Raw genomic sequence first — 15,107 nt, 5'->3', positions numbered from 1 at the left:
AGTACGGCTGCCAATACGGCTGGCTAAAAATGGTCACACATGAAAAGGCTGACAGGTCGATTTATCATTCTAAGTCTACACTGGTGAATGCAGGAACTGTGGTATACAAACTCAGACATATACAAAGGTTTAGCTCTGTCTTGCTGCACTGATGTTTCAGAAAGAAGGGTACAGATTATTATTAAAAAAAAAAAAAAAAAAAAAAAAAATCATGTAATACTTTGAAGCATAATGGCCATATGCCATGAAGGTCTGCATCAAGCATCACCAGCAAACTGTTTCTTTTACAAATGTAATAATTCTTTCCAGTGTCTAGTTAAGTCTTGTACAAGTCATTACTTTCTTTGAGCATTTACTTATAAACAAAAAAGAAATTATTAACATGCCTAAGTGAAGTAAACAAATGAGGGGTAACATACCCAAGTGAAGTGAACAAATGAAGAATAAGTTAATATCCAAGTGAACAATAAGGAATATGTAAGTCTGTGTATGTGGATGTGTGTATTATCTGGTGTGGTGGTGTGTATACATGTATGTGAGTGTGAGGAAGAGGAAGACAAAAATTCAGTTGCTAAGCATGAATCAGAATTGAAATTATATGAACAAATTCCCCATTTATGAGACAACTTTGTTTATCATATTCTCTCTCTCTCTCTCTCTTCATCCCTACCAACCCCCCACCCACCACACACACAGAGAGAAAGATGAGGTATGGGGGTAGAAGAAACTGTATTTATGTGTATATATATATATTATATATATACATATACAAATATATATATATGTGTTATATATATATATATATATGTGTGTGTGTGTGTGTGTGTGTGTGTGTGTGTGTGTGTGTGTATCTACAGACACTGATAGGAAAGCAGATCAAAATAACACAGCTTATATATATATATATATATATATATATATATATATATATATATATATATCTGTGTGTGTGTGTGTGTGTGTGTGTGTGTGTGTGTACTACTACACATTCTCTCTCACAAGTGCGAGCATGAACACAATCATGCAAGCACAAACACAAACACAAGCACAAACAAACACACAGACACAGACACACACACTGACACACACACAGAAGAGAGAAGAGGGAACAGACTGACTGACTAGGAAAGAAATGGGGTTGTCACAATACCGACACCCAGACAGACAGACAAAGGTGACACCCTCCACTTCCCACACGTAGGACGTAGGAAGACGACATCCTTCCCCCTTATCCTTCCATTTAACATTTGCAACGCAACAAAAGAACAATAGGCGCTGCAGCTGTATGAAACTTTAATGAGCTGCATGACTCACACACACGCGCGGGCGGGCCGACGGGCGGGCCCGCACGCACGCGCGCACGCACACACGTATACACAGTCATAATGTGCGTGCACGTCCTCGGCCTCCTCCACTGCACGACAGTGACAAAATCAAACAGTGAACGTCCTTGAGCAATGGAAAGAGTCGCGCAGTCATCAGTGGCGGCAAGTCCCAAGCTTGAAAGGTTCAAGCGAAAAGAAAGGGGAGAAAGGGGAGGATGGAGGAGGAAGACGATGATCATTATTAGTCAGGCGGTACGGGTCACAAAAACTACATGTATCGAAACTGATAGTGATACGAATTTCTCTCTCTCTCTGAGAAAGTATCCATGGTACAAAAATGGCGAATCGGGGTAAGGAGGAAGACTGGAACTGGAGGGAGTGTGGACGGAGACGGCCAGACAAGACAGGATTTTGTCTTCTAGAGAGAGAGAGAGGGGATGAGTGGGGGTTGCGGTGGGTAATAAAAGAGAGCCTGACGCGTAAGAAGTGGGAGGAGAAAGTGGGATAAGAAGACGAGGGTGGGGGGGGGGGGAGGGGGGGGGGAAGAGACAGATATTGACAGCGAGGGAGGGGCAGATGGAGGGAACTAATTTTGGAGACGAGACCACCGAGTTCCAGACAGGAACAGACGGGCTGACACGGAGAGATATGGAGGGAGAAAGAGGGACCCGTCGTGAGAACGATTACTGCATTATAGCTCTGCAGAGGCACGCTGGATGGGCGGCTGGCTCTGCGAAGATGGCGACAGACAAGGAGGGGGTCGAGAGAGACACAGGAACATGCACATGAAGCATGAGAATGAGCTCTGAGACACACTGTGAGAGATGGAGGGAGAGAGAGAGAGAGAGAGAGAGAGAGAGAGAGAGAGAGAGAGAGAGAGAGAGAGAGAGAGAGAGAGAGAGACACTGAGAGAGATGGAGGGCGAGAGGGGGGGAGGGAGGGAGAGAGAGAGAGAGAGAGAGAGAGAGAGAGAGAGACAGAGACAGACAGAAACACAGAGAGACAGAGAGAGTGTCAGATGAATGAGAGACAGAACCTGATACAAGTGAGAGAGAGAGAGAAAGACAAATAGTCACACAGAGACAGAGTGACAGTGACAGACAGTCAGAGTCACAGAGAGTGAAGGGAGCAGAAGTATAGAGAGACAGAGGCAGTGAGAGAGAGAGAGAGAGAGAGAGGGTGGGGGGTGGGGGGGTGTAGAGGCAGGCAGGGGATGGGCCTCAAAAGCACATCTGCCCACAAGGCTGAGGCAAACTCAATCAATACCACTTCCAAGGGTCTGGCTGGGCCGACAGGGTTTTCCTTATTAAATATCGCTCCGTGGTGCACAACCAAACATCATATTGACTCAGTGGTGCTTCCCCTGCCCTGGAGACTGATGAATCTCTATCTCTCTCTCTCTCTCTCCAGTTAATTCCACAAAAATATCATAGACATCCATCTCTGTTTCGACTTTCCTTGCTAATGTCAACAAATGAAACCATTCTAAAACAGTTCGCTATATACTTGTATAAGGCATTCAAAATCCGCAGTTTGATATGTGATTAATTGTGCTTTTTGTGTGTGCATGCGCATTGCTAGAATTGTAGTTAAATGTTTTCTGTTCCACATTGTTCTGGAATGTAACAATTTGTGTTCACTGATCCCCTTCATGAGGGGCTACCGCCTTTATTGAATAAAAATGTTCGTTCGTTCGTTCATTCTCTCTCTCTCTGTGAATAGTTTTCTTTAGAATTGGTTGTAGAAAAAAAAGGAAAAAAAAAAAAGCTGTTGAACAATAAAATACATGTGTTTGTATGATTCGTTTTTATTTGCAGTCATTGTATTTTATCAAGAGGTAAACAAGTCATCATTATAATGATCATTCCTTTATTCCCTCAATGAGAAATATTTTTTCATCAAAGATTTAGGTTGTTCATAATAATCATCTTGCATTTTAGATAGTTCATTAAAACCATCTTGCTTGCTTGCTTTAGTATCACTCTCCATAGGTACTGTGCATGAGTGGGTGGGTGGGTGGACACCTGTGACCGCCTTCATTATCACTGAACTGCATACAGTAACTAAGTGTGAACCACAAAATGTTGTGAATAATTCATGATGTACTTTCATCAAACTTCAACATTTTTGCCGGGTCTACCCTTCTATGCACACTCCTTTCAGTCAATGAAATTGTCAGTAACTGAGAGAAAGTCAGGTGCTGTTTTGTGAAGGCTAATGGTGAGAAGGAGGTCTGTGTGAAGGAGAGAAAGGAATGCATGAAAGAGGAGAAAAACTAGTGAGAAAAAAAAAGGAAGAAAAACACAGGGAAGAGAAAAAAGACAAACAAACCAAAAATGACAATGAGATGAAGAGGATGATAAGAGAAGATAAGAACAGAGAGAAAACAAGAGAGGCAAGGCCTTCAAGACTCACTTGTGTTTAAAAAAAAATCTTATCGTTAAAATGTGTTCTGTATTTGTTATTATAAAGCTTCGGGTTAAAAGAAAAGAAAAGAAAAAAAGTCCTAACGACAGATTCGAGTATAATTTCAAAACGTAATGTTGAAGATGAGAAAGATCAGTTTAAAGCAAATTAAGCCCCCTAGCATTAATTACAGATTAATTTCCCTTTTTTACTCTCTGCACCAAAGACATGCAAAATAAATATAACTTCCATGCCTAGCAAATGAAGTTCAAAAAATGATAAAAATGACTGCTCTTGTTGTTGTGTCAGAATATCAGATCAAAGTGCCAAGTTTAGAGAATTTAAAAAATATAAATATAACAGTAAATTCAGTTTGCATATAATCTGGCTTCTTTTTTTTATTTTTTTATTTTTTTTTGTGCCCATCCCAGAAGTGCAATATTGTTTTAAACAAGATGACTGGAAAGAACTGAATGTTTCCTATTTTTATGCCAAATTTGGTTTCAACTGACAAAGTATTTGCAGAGAAAATGGCAATGTTAAAAGTTTACCACGGACACAGACACATACACAAACACACACATAGACAACCGAACACCGGGTTAAAACATAGACTCACTAAGTCACTTTGTTTACACAAGTGAGTCAATGAATCTGAATGAAGAAAGGAGAAAAGAGAAAGAACAGGAAGAGGAGGAGTAGGTGGAGGAATATAATGACTATTTCAATTTTTCATGGACATCACCATCAACAATAAACAAGGACCAATCAACCCTCGAACTCATGGTTTCTAATACGACTAATTATATTGTTCCAAATACTTTTTTCCCATTAATTATGATTTTGTACCACTCTTTAGCGGTTGCTGAAGAAAGGACATCATATATATATCTGGAGTGATGGCCTGGAGGTAACGCGTCCGCCTAGGAAGCGAGAGAATTTGAGCGCGCTGGTTCGAAGCACGGCTCAGCCGCCGATATTTTCTCCCCCTCCACTAGACCTTGAGTGGTGGTCTGGACGCTAGTCATTCGGATGAGACGATAAACCGAGGTCCCGTGTGCAGCATGCACTTAGCACATGTAAAAGAACCCACGGCAACAAAGGGGTTGTTCCTGGCAAAATTCTGTAGGAAAATCCACTTCGATAGGAAAAACAAATAAAAAAGTGCACGCAGGAAAAAATACAAAAAAAATGGGTGGCGCTGTGGTATAGCGACGCGCTCTCCCTGGGGAGAGCAGCCCGAATTTCACACAGAGAAATCTGTTGTGATAAAAAGAAATACAAATACAAATACAAAATATATACATGTAGTGGTCACCCTTCCAGTTCCACACACACACACACATGACCACCATCACAACCACCAAGAACAACACCAACAACATAGTAAATGAATCAATAACAAACAAAATCAAAGGTTAGAAATCAAATCAACATTAATTAATATCTGAAATTGTGTGGCTTTTGCTGTATTAGAGTAACACCAGTACTTGCTTGTTGTCTAGAATAATACTGTTTGATATATATATATATATATATATATATAACACCAAAACCAAACAAAAACAACTGAAATGTCACAGCAAAGCAAGGGAATTTTAAAACAGTATCAAAAGAGAACTTCCCAGACAGACGGAGCTCTCTATTTTTAAACTCCTCCTCCTCCACTGGCTGTCTCCTATCCCTCATGTCTGCTCCCCACCCCCCCCCCCCCCCCCACCACCCTAGCCCCGCCTCCCTCCCATCCTTCCAACCCCCACCCCTTCCCACCAAGCCCTGGTGTCCTGCCATTGCCACACTGCACCACTCATTACTCTTCATTCTTCCTCCCCCCCCCCCCCCCCCCCCCCCCATCCTCTCAGACTCTCCTAGATCCTTCTGGGGTCTTTATTCATGGTAACGTGCAAGTGTCAAAGTTATGGGAATTTCAGACGCATGCACTGTCACAGAGACAGCTAGCTTCCCTGGAGTCTGTGCACCCAGGGACGACACATGCTGTCTGGGGGCGCAATGCAAATTTCAGTGTGGATAATTCCACTGTTAGTGTTAGCGTTAACTGGCGCAAGTTGTTGAAATGTTCATCAATGATTACACTGCTCAGGTGCCTGGATGGATTTTTTTTGTTTCTCATTATGGATCATCTTATAAATCATACTTGATGTCAACATACAGAAATGGTCTGTACTGTAAGTGGTGGTAAAACACCCTTGCTTGTTTATATAAAAAATGCACTCACAGAAAACCATCACTTGTTTCCTTTTTCTGTTATCATCATGGCTGTTGATTTCTTCCAAAATCATACTTATGGAAAACTAAAAATTAGCTAAAAATTGACTGACAGTTTCAACTCAGCTAAAAAATTGTTAACTAAGTTCAAAATTGTGCAAAATGCCGATTTTCATTTTTGCGGCTCTCTGATATGTGGGCTTGTCCCAAATAAACATTAAAAGTTTGCTTTTTGAATCTTGTTTGTTTATTTGTTTGATGTCTTACAATGCTCTTTGAAGGCTACTGATATTTTAGGAAAGCAACAATAACACTGAAACATCCCTTTATATATATATATATATACTCTTTTTACAATGTTCCTCTGCTTTTAGTGCCAACAGCCCTGCGCTAAAATCAACAGCAGAAAACGTTGACACCTCTCTTCAAAACGGGCACAATTTCATGAAGCCACACTCACATTCTGATGATGTTTTGACACCAACATCGTGCCATAGCTCCTACCCACAACAATGGGCACTAGGATCCGGAGAGCAGGAGGGTGGGGAGAACAATTGGCTGACACAGTCTGAATGGTCAAGTTCAAAGAGCTGGGGCTGGGGAAGGATCAATAGGGTGGGTGGGTGGGTGGGTGGGTGTGTGTGTGTGTGTGTGTGTGTGTGTGTGTGTGTGTGTGTGTGTGTGGAGGGGGAGGGGTCTTGTGTTTGTGTGTGTGTGTGGAGGGGGAGGGGTGGGTGTGTGTATTTGTGTGGAGGTGGAGGGGTCTTGTGTGTGTGTGTGTGTGTGTGTGTGTGTGTGTGTAGGGGGTGAGGTATGGGGACGAGTGTGTGTGTGTGTGTGTGTGTGTGTGTGTGTGTGTGTGTGTGTGTGTGTGTGTGTGTGTGTGTGTGGAGGGGGAGGGGTCCTGTGGAGGACCTAGGCGGCTGGGAAAGAAAGGGTTCCTTTTGTGATGAACTGGCCCAAGAGGACAGGGGACTACCTTGTCTCCAGTTGCTGGGTGGGTCTTCCTCAGGAAGAGTTTCAGCAGTGATGTCAGTCATGGGGTCAAGAGCATGTGTGGTTGCGCCTCTATCACAATCTGTGTGTGTGTGTGGAGAGGTGGGTGGGGAAGGAAGAGAAGTGGTGTGTGTGTGTGTGTGTGTGTGTGTGTGTGTGTGTGTGTGTGTGTGTGTGTGTGTGTGTGTGTGTGTGTGTCTGCATTCACATCTCAAGTGATGTTACACTAAACGCAAGACCAGTCTGTGAACACTAACACTCAGCGAGTCAATGACTGAACGAACACAATTATACAATGTACCCACTGTACTTCTCCTTCTTTTGCCACTGTTAAAAGTGACAAAAGCAAACATTTAAAAATACTCCTTTGAAAAAACAAAATCTACCTGCAATCATTTTATCTGGGATAGCAATAGTACTGAAAAATACATCTGTGTATTGCTTATGCTTCCTTAGAAGCTACTGCTAGTATTAGTATTATGGATTCATTAACTTGTACAGGTATACATATAAACAATGTATATATATATTCTTGAATATTGTGTACCATCAAAATAATCATGATCTAAAACTGATAAAAGAAACTTATTATTTTTTACAATACTAACTGCAAAATATTTAAACAATATAAAAGAATATTTGAGAAAAACAACCCAGCTGACTGAAAGAGAGATCATGAGAGACTAAGATTAGTAAGCAAATAACACAGCAAGTCAACAAACAGCATTGTATACTCCTGATTGTCGTGATGTATTAAAAAAAAAAAATATTCCTATTGTTCCTCCCCATTTTTTCTGTCACTAAAAATACTTGAATGGATCACTGAGATCAAAGCAAGCCTTAAAAGTTAAACAAAAACGAAACAAAAAATACCCCACCCCCACCCAAACGAATTTGTAAATTTTTCCAACTGGTTCTTTTTTTTTTTTTTTTTTGCTTTCCTGTCTTTGGGGCGTTTTTTTTTCTTTGTCATTACCAGTGGTAGCACTGCTTAGCTTCATCTCAAGTCATAAAAACTAAAAAAGATCACTCTTAGTCTTATTCTTTCTCAGTTACTGTCTCCGACCAGATCAACTGACAAGGTAGACCCTATCCATGACAGTTCTGTAGGAAATATCTTGACACAATCCTTTCTTTTGACCCAGCTCCTTCACACACGATCTCCACCAGCAGACGTAAGGGCAGGTGGGGTAGACAGGTAGAAAAGGTATCACTATCAACTGCCAGCAATGGACGGGAAACTAAAGCTTGCAGCATTTCCTAACAGTTACACTGTACCAAAAGCACTGCTTGGTTACTGAAGAAAAAATTCCATGACTGGAAGAGTGGGAGACAAACATAAGCAGACACACAACACATGCACAGTAACTATGATGTGAAAAAGTATGCCAAGCTGAGAGGCTTGTCTGCACACAAGCACACACACATGCATGCAAATGCACTCACACACACACACATGTATTATATGAACATGTACACACACACACACACACACACTTTCACTTACTCGTATGCGTACACAGTAATTCCCCCCACCACCCCCCTAGATTTTTTTCCTTCCCTCCTCTAATATCACTTACAGTGAAAAGACGTTAAACTAAAGAACAAACACAGAGAGAGAGAGAGAGAGAGAGAGAGAGAGAGAGAGAGAGAAGAAGAAGAAGAAGAAGAAAAAGAATGAAAGAGACTGGAACCAGTGAAAAGCACAAGAAAGATCTGGCACTGATGGCTGGCAATGTGAACAACAAAGTATGAGATCAGAGAGACTGACACTAATACTAGTAATAGCAATGAAACGCTTCAAGTTTGAGCAAGACAGCCCTGAATTCTAAAGCAACGAAGAATGGAGGAGCAGTCCAATCCATGTTTCCTGGCATTCCATGCTGAGAGGAACACAACTGTATCCAAAAGAAAAACAACCTAAAAGTAGCTAGTCCATACCAATATATACACAGACACACACACACACACAATACAGGAGAGGTGGCTGTAGGGGAACTGCATGAAAGAACAGAGGATGGGGGAGGTAGGGAGAGAGAAGCAAAAAGAGCAGGTGGGTGGGGGGGAATGCCACCTTCCTCCCAGTTCCCCTTCTCCATACAGCCTTTTTTTTCCCACAAAATGTCAAACCATAATCTGAGAAGTTTGAAATAATAACAAAGATAATGATAATAACATAGATAAAATAAATAAATAAATGGAATGGTAGCATGGTAGTAGCTGAACCCAGAGAAAGGAGAGTTGGGTGGTGGTTGTTTTTTCAAGGCAGAATGAAAATAAGCAGAAAAAAAAAAAAGCAATAGGATGGAACATGGCAAACTTCTTTTATTTTGAACAACTTGTAAAGTCAGGATCAGAGATGAAGACAGAGACTGAGAGAGAGAGAGAGAGAGAGAGAGAGAGAGAGAGAGAGAGAGAGAGAGAGAGAGAGAGAGAAGTTTCAGTATCTAGTACCTCTAAAAACAACGAACAAAGGTCTCACTCAGCAAAGATGCCTAAACAAAAACAAACAAAAAACAAAACAAAAACAAAACCAACAAAAAAACTATACATGTATGATGAAACTTGTACAAAGTAAACAAAATAAATATTGCATGACTAGAATCTTCAACAGATAAACATTCATGACTGACATCATATTTATTTCCTTCCTCAGATATATCTGTGGGCCCAACTGAAAATAGGGAAATGGCTCACTGAGTTCTTATGTCAACACTGCCAAGACGACCAAGATTTGAGCCTAATTTCCAGTGCAAACATAGCAGTGGTCAACCAAACCCTTCTGACAAAGGACTATGGGCCAGTCACAGAGTCCATAAAAACAGGATGTGACACAAATTCTACAATATTTTCACTGATATAGGATTAGTTTTATTTCCCCGTAAATAGTTCAAGTTATAAAAAAAGAAAAGTTCCAGTAACATGATAATTTTGATAAATTTATACACTGAAAACTGATACCACAAAGAACTGATTGGCATCATTTGACTTTTTACACATATTATGATATGGGTATCAATCAAACCAGTAACCTAAAAGACTGAAGTCGAGAAATAACTGCCAAAAGCATCTAAAAATTAAACTGCAGAGCACTGAAAATTAGCAGTCAGTGGGTGACACTGGTTAATACATTTTGTTTCTGAAGCAACTTGTCTGTTGTTGGTTCACTGATGAGGAAGTCTGAAATACACAGCCATATTATCTCAATATCTGTTATGACTTAGCCTCATAAGCCACAGTATCCTGATGTGGATTGCCCGAAATGGGCAATCAAAGGAAATGAGACGAGAGGGCTTGCTTAACAATAATTGCTTGTGGAAGTCATTTCTGATGCTGGCAGTGGCACACGTTTTTTTTTTTTTTTTTGTTTGTTTTTTATGTCTGGCTAAATAACACCATGTAAATAGCCAGGCAGAGGAAATGAAAGTCGCCAAACAGCTGAGTGTTAAATTTAACACTAGTACAGTAGCTGTACATCATACTTGAGCCCTTTCAGTGGCACTGCCTAATGGTCAAGCTCCAGAAACTGTATAAGAGATAGATTATCAACACTACACTACTGGCAAAAGCGCCAGTAACTGCATTTAAGAGATGGATTACTGATACTATACTACTGGCACACCTATGACCAGCATATGCACAATACGTGAAATGACGCTGTGTGGTGATAGTACAGACTATTACTGACCTGGTAGCCAGGCTGAGACAGAGAGAAATACTGAATGACAAGTGCACAGAGAAGACAAAGACTTCATTTACTCAGTACAAAGTATATCTCTCTCTATATATATGACACTCTAAGGATAGCACTGGTAATAATTTACTCTCTACAGAAACTGTCAGTTTCAGCAATTTCAGACTTCATTATCCATTTACACTATAACTTGTATTTAAGTATAATGACTGTTAAATTATGTCAACCAAGTGTGTGTGTGTGTGTGTGTGTGTGTGTGTGTGTGTGTGTGTGTGTGTGTGTGTGTGTGTGACTGTGCATGAGTTAGTGTGAGAGAGAGAAAGAGAGAGAAAGAGAGAGAGAGTGTGCATGTGTGTGCGTGCGTGCGTGTGTGTGTAAAAAATCAAAATCTTTTTAATTATCACTTTAGTTTAACAGAGACTGCCCCCAAGCCTATCAAACCAAATTATACCAATTAATTATGGAAACTAACATATATCCAATAAAACACTTTCTAGCTCCCAATATATACATTAACATTTTGACAGCAATGATTACCTTTTTTCTGAATCTGTGCAACATGAAAGTGACCCAATACAGTAATATTAAATTCTTATTTCTTTATTAAAAAAAAAAAAAAAAAAAAAAAATGTGTCCAAACTATTTGTTTACACTTGTGACATTGTGTACAGGTCTTTAAAAAAAAATAAAAAATAAAAAAAATCAGATGTTGACTTCTCTTTCTCTGTGTGTCTCTGTCTCTCTTCTGTTGTTTTCTCTTCATGTGATAGCTTTTTTCTTCTTTTTTTTCTCTCACTTGTTTACAAGTATGATAATAATTTCTGTCTTCTTCTTTCCTTGTGTGTTTTTTGCCCCTGAGAGCTGGATGTAAAAAATAAATAAATAAATAAAAATCCAAAGCAGCTGTGCTTACTCCACTACCCTCATGAAATAAAATTTGTTTAGTTTTGTTTTATCTCTCCCCCACCTCCACTTCCCAACATGAATCAATGATCATAACTTATGCAAGAAAATGAGAAGGTGTTCTCTGTTTTTGCTTAAATATTTGTATGTCTGGCTTTGTTTGTTTCAATGTTTGGTTGTTGTTTTATCGTTTTGTTGTTTGCTTTTTTTCCTTGGATTTACCTTGGGGTTTTGCTTTTTGTTTTTGTTGTTTTCCTTTTTTTATTCTTTTTTTTTTTTTGTGTGTCAAGGCCTGACTAAGCGCGTTGGGTTACGCTGCTGGTCAGGCATCTGCTCAGCAGATGTGGTGTAGCGTATATGGATTTGTCCGAACGCAGTGACGCCTCCTTGAGCTACTGAAATACTGTTTTCCTTTTGTTTTGTGTTTTTTGGTATGTTTGTTATTGTTCTTTGAATTAATCTCATTCTAAATAACTGAAAATTTTTAGATGTATGCATACACAAAGTTCTCAGCAACATTCATTTATAAACAAAAAAACAATGTTCACAATCAACATCAAACACTTAATAAGAAACAGGAAAAAATGGTGAATACTGGAGATCTATAAAAACAAAACAAACAACAAAGTTCTTAGCAAACGTTCATTTCTGAACAAAAAATGTTCAGAATCAACACCAAACACATATGTATAACAAACAGGAAAGAACACCGAATGAACTGGAGATAAAACAACAACAAACAAACAACAAAAAATACACAAAGACACACAGTACCACCCCCTCACCCTCGAAACACAAACCTGAAACATGATCATTAACAACATTACACAAATGACATAAAATGTTCATACCTGAGTTTGATGAGATAAAGATACCAAGGAGCAAGAGTAATTGTAGAAGTAATGGACGCATTCTTCAATTCCTGAGCAACCACCTCTGTCCAAAGATCTCATACTAGTTTGTAAATAATCTGAAACAGACACAACAAATAATCTTTTTTTTCCTGTGCTCCCTCCCTCTCACTCTTGGAAATACTGCAACATAAAACTGCTTATTGTTGTTACTGTTCCGCGCTTGATATCACCTGGCTCTCTATCAGTCAGTCTCAGAAGAGAGACTTTACTGCCCCGCTTAAGTATAATTTCAAAATCATTCTCATTTTGTTGCCTCATTTTGCTGCACTACGCTAGCACTATCATCACTATGTGTATCACGAGGTGCAGCCCATAGTGGTGTAAGGACGGCTGTCTTTTAAACTGATCACAAATACAATACAACCCTTTGTTCATTGTCATCAAGAGACATGTCAACCATGAGGAAACTTTATTAATTGATGCTCTTGACTTTGAGATGATCTACAACAGTACAAGTGTAATATCCTTGGTACAATGGATCTGCTCCAATCTAAACTACCTAAGCAGTCTGCCTTCTCACAGTAGGCCCGCTTTGAAGTACTTGAACAATAATTTTGTCAAGGAGCCAAAGTGAGTTAAACTCTGAAATAGACAGTCACATCATCTTTACGACTTTACGACAAACATCACCGGTCATGACTTCACAGACAGTGTGACAGTGTCAGCAATACACCATCGGGAGCAAACTGCCGGACCATGACAGGAAACTAGTACGGAAAATGCGGTCACTATGATGATGCAGATGCCGCCACAGTTCAAATGATCAACTCATCAAGGCAATTAGATAAACTAAATAACCACGGGCTTTGGATGCAGTCTGAACAGATAGATCTATATATATTCTTTTCTTATTCTTTTTCATTTCGTTTTTAATTTGAATATATAGATAAATATACATACATACATATATATATATTCAAAGCGTGAAAGTCAATGCATAAAATTCAACATAAAAACATCACTGTTTAGTGTGTGTGTGTGTTTGTGTGTGTGTGTGTGTGTGTGTATGTGTGTGTGCATGTGTGTATGTGTGTTTAGAAAGAGAAGGAGAGTGGTGTTTGTGAGTATATAGAACTTACATAAAAGGCAGCATATAAAAATGTGTATAATAATTCTATGTGGTCAGAATGGAAAAAAAACCCCGACCAATTTCCAGTACACAATGATGAATGCTCTATCTCTCTCTCCCTCTGTGTGTGTGTGTGTGTGTGTGTGTGTGTGTGTGTGTGTGTGTGTGTGTGTGTGTGTGTGTGTGTGTGTGTGAGTGTGTGTGTGTGTGTGTGTGTGTGTGTGTGTGTGTGTGTGTATGTGTGAAGAATCCGCAAAAATCGGTTAAAAAAACAACTGGAAATGAAATTTAAAACCAATCGTTTTGAACAAATTTCAAAACTGGAAACTATGATTTTTTTTATTCCAGGGTATTTTCTTGAGTATTTTTCTTTCTTGTTTCTTTTTTAATCATAAGAGACATATTACAAATCGACAAAAAAGACAAGAAAACCAAAATGAGAACAGAGAAGGGAGGTGAAGCAAATAGGGATGGGGGGTGCAGCTGCCATTCTCTGACTCAGTGTTCGTTCGGCGCCAGTAAAAACCATAGATCTCAAAAACAACGCACATCTTTCAACAGGAAAAAACAAAATGTATGAATAAAATATTACATACCATCCAAGATATCAATTATGATCTTTCAATCCGCTGCAGTGCGTTCACTACGAGTATCGCCGTGTTTCTCCACACTGGCTGACTGGGACTCACACAAGCACACACACACACACACACAGTCGGCCTGGCACACATACACGGTTTCACAATTCCACCACAAAAGGGATCCAGGAAAAGATGCAAAACCTACATGTCTTTCACATAAACTAAGCACGTGCAAGACAGGACAGATAACCATACGCCTAGCAGATTAATTATCTGGCAAACCACGAATAATCGACTCCTTCAGACAGCAGTCGCCATTTCTCTTGATAATTACTTCCGGTCACGTGACTATCTGGCACTTCAGGCCAGTGACAGACCGTGTGAGAAGTCCCATCAACGGTTCAAGATCAAAAGTCTGTTTCTCTTGACAGAAGTTTCGAGGATATGGAATAAAATGATGAAGTCGAGAAACATTACCGAGAGAGAAAATGTTTGTAAAACCACGCCATGATAAAGACTATTTCTTACAACTGCGCCCAGCGCCACAAATTTTTCTGACGTGCTTTTGACAAGTCTGTTTTTTGTGTCTCATACTCTGCTTCCGTGGACGCCTAGCTCTTATCAATGTCCTCTTTTCTCTTTTCTCCCTCTCGCTCTCTTTCAGGTTTCGTACGCCCCTCCAACCTTCTCCCCATCCATCACCCCCCCCTCCCCCCCCCCCCCCCCCCCCCCCCCCCCCCCCCCCCCCACACACACACACACCACACACACACATAGCCTCCGAGTCAGTTCTAGTACAACCACCTCCCTCCCACCCCTGAAACTGACACACCACTCCCTCACCACTGAACACCCCCACCCCCACCCCCACTGGCCCACCTCTCCGGCCCCCTCTCATCCCCACAGCCGTCAGTGTCTATGGCATCACAAGCTGCTGCCATCCCTGTTTAATTTGCTCAGTGAGATTCGCCACCCCGGCCATCCATACGGGCC

At 40.3% G+C, this 15,107-nt stretch overlaps 1 protein-coding gene across 2 annotated transcripts in view; it reads right to left on the bottom strand.

The window, feature by feature from the left end:
- Positions 1-14,387, bottom strand: part of LOC143285023 (putative receptor-type tyrosine-protein phosphatase mosPTP-1) — an 85,617-nt gene extending 71,230 nt beyond the window's left edge. For both annotated transcript variants that reach the window (XM_076592197.1, XM_076592198.1), the window contains exons 1-2: positions 14,130-14,387; positions 12,402-12,520 (exon numbers count right to left, since the gene is read on the bottom strand). In XM_076592197.1, the coding sequence (XP_076448312.1) occupies positions 12,402-12,462 (61 nt within the window). In that variant the 5' untranslated portion in view covers positions 12,463-12,520; positions 14,130-14,387. The remainder of the gene's footprint in view (positions 1-12,401; positions 12,521-14,129) is intronic.
- Between the last annotated feature and the right edge of the window lie 720 nt (positions 14,388-15,107).

Source organism: Babylonia areolata, chromosome 8 (genome assembly GCF_041734735.1).
Source record: "Babylonia areolata isolate BAREFJ2019XMU chromosome 8, ASM4173473v1, whole genome shotgun sequence".
In the NCBI taxonomy this organism is placed as follows: Eukaryota; Metazoa; Mollusca; class Gastropoda; order Neogastropoda; family Buccinidae; genus Babylonia; species Babylonia areolata.
This window is presented reverse-complemented; position numbering and strand designations above follow the sequence as displayed.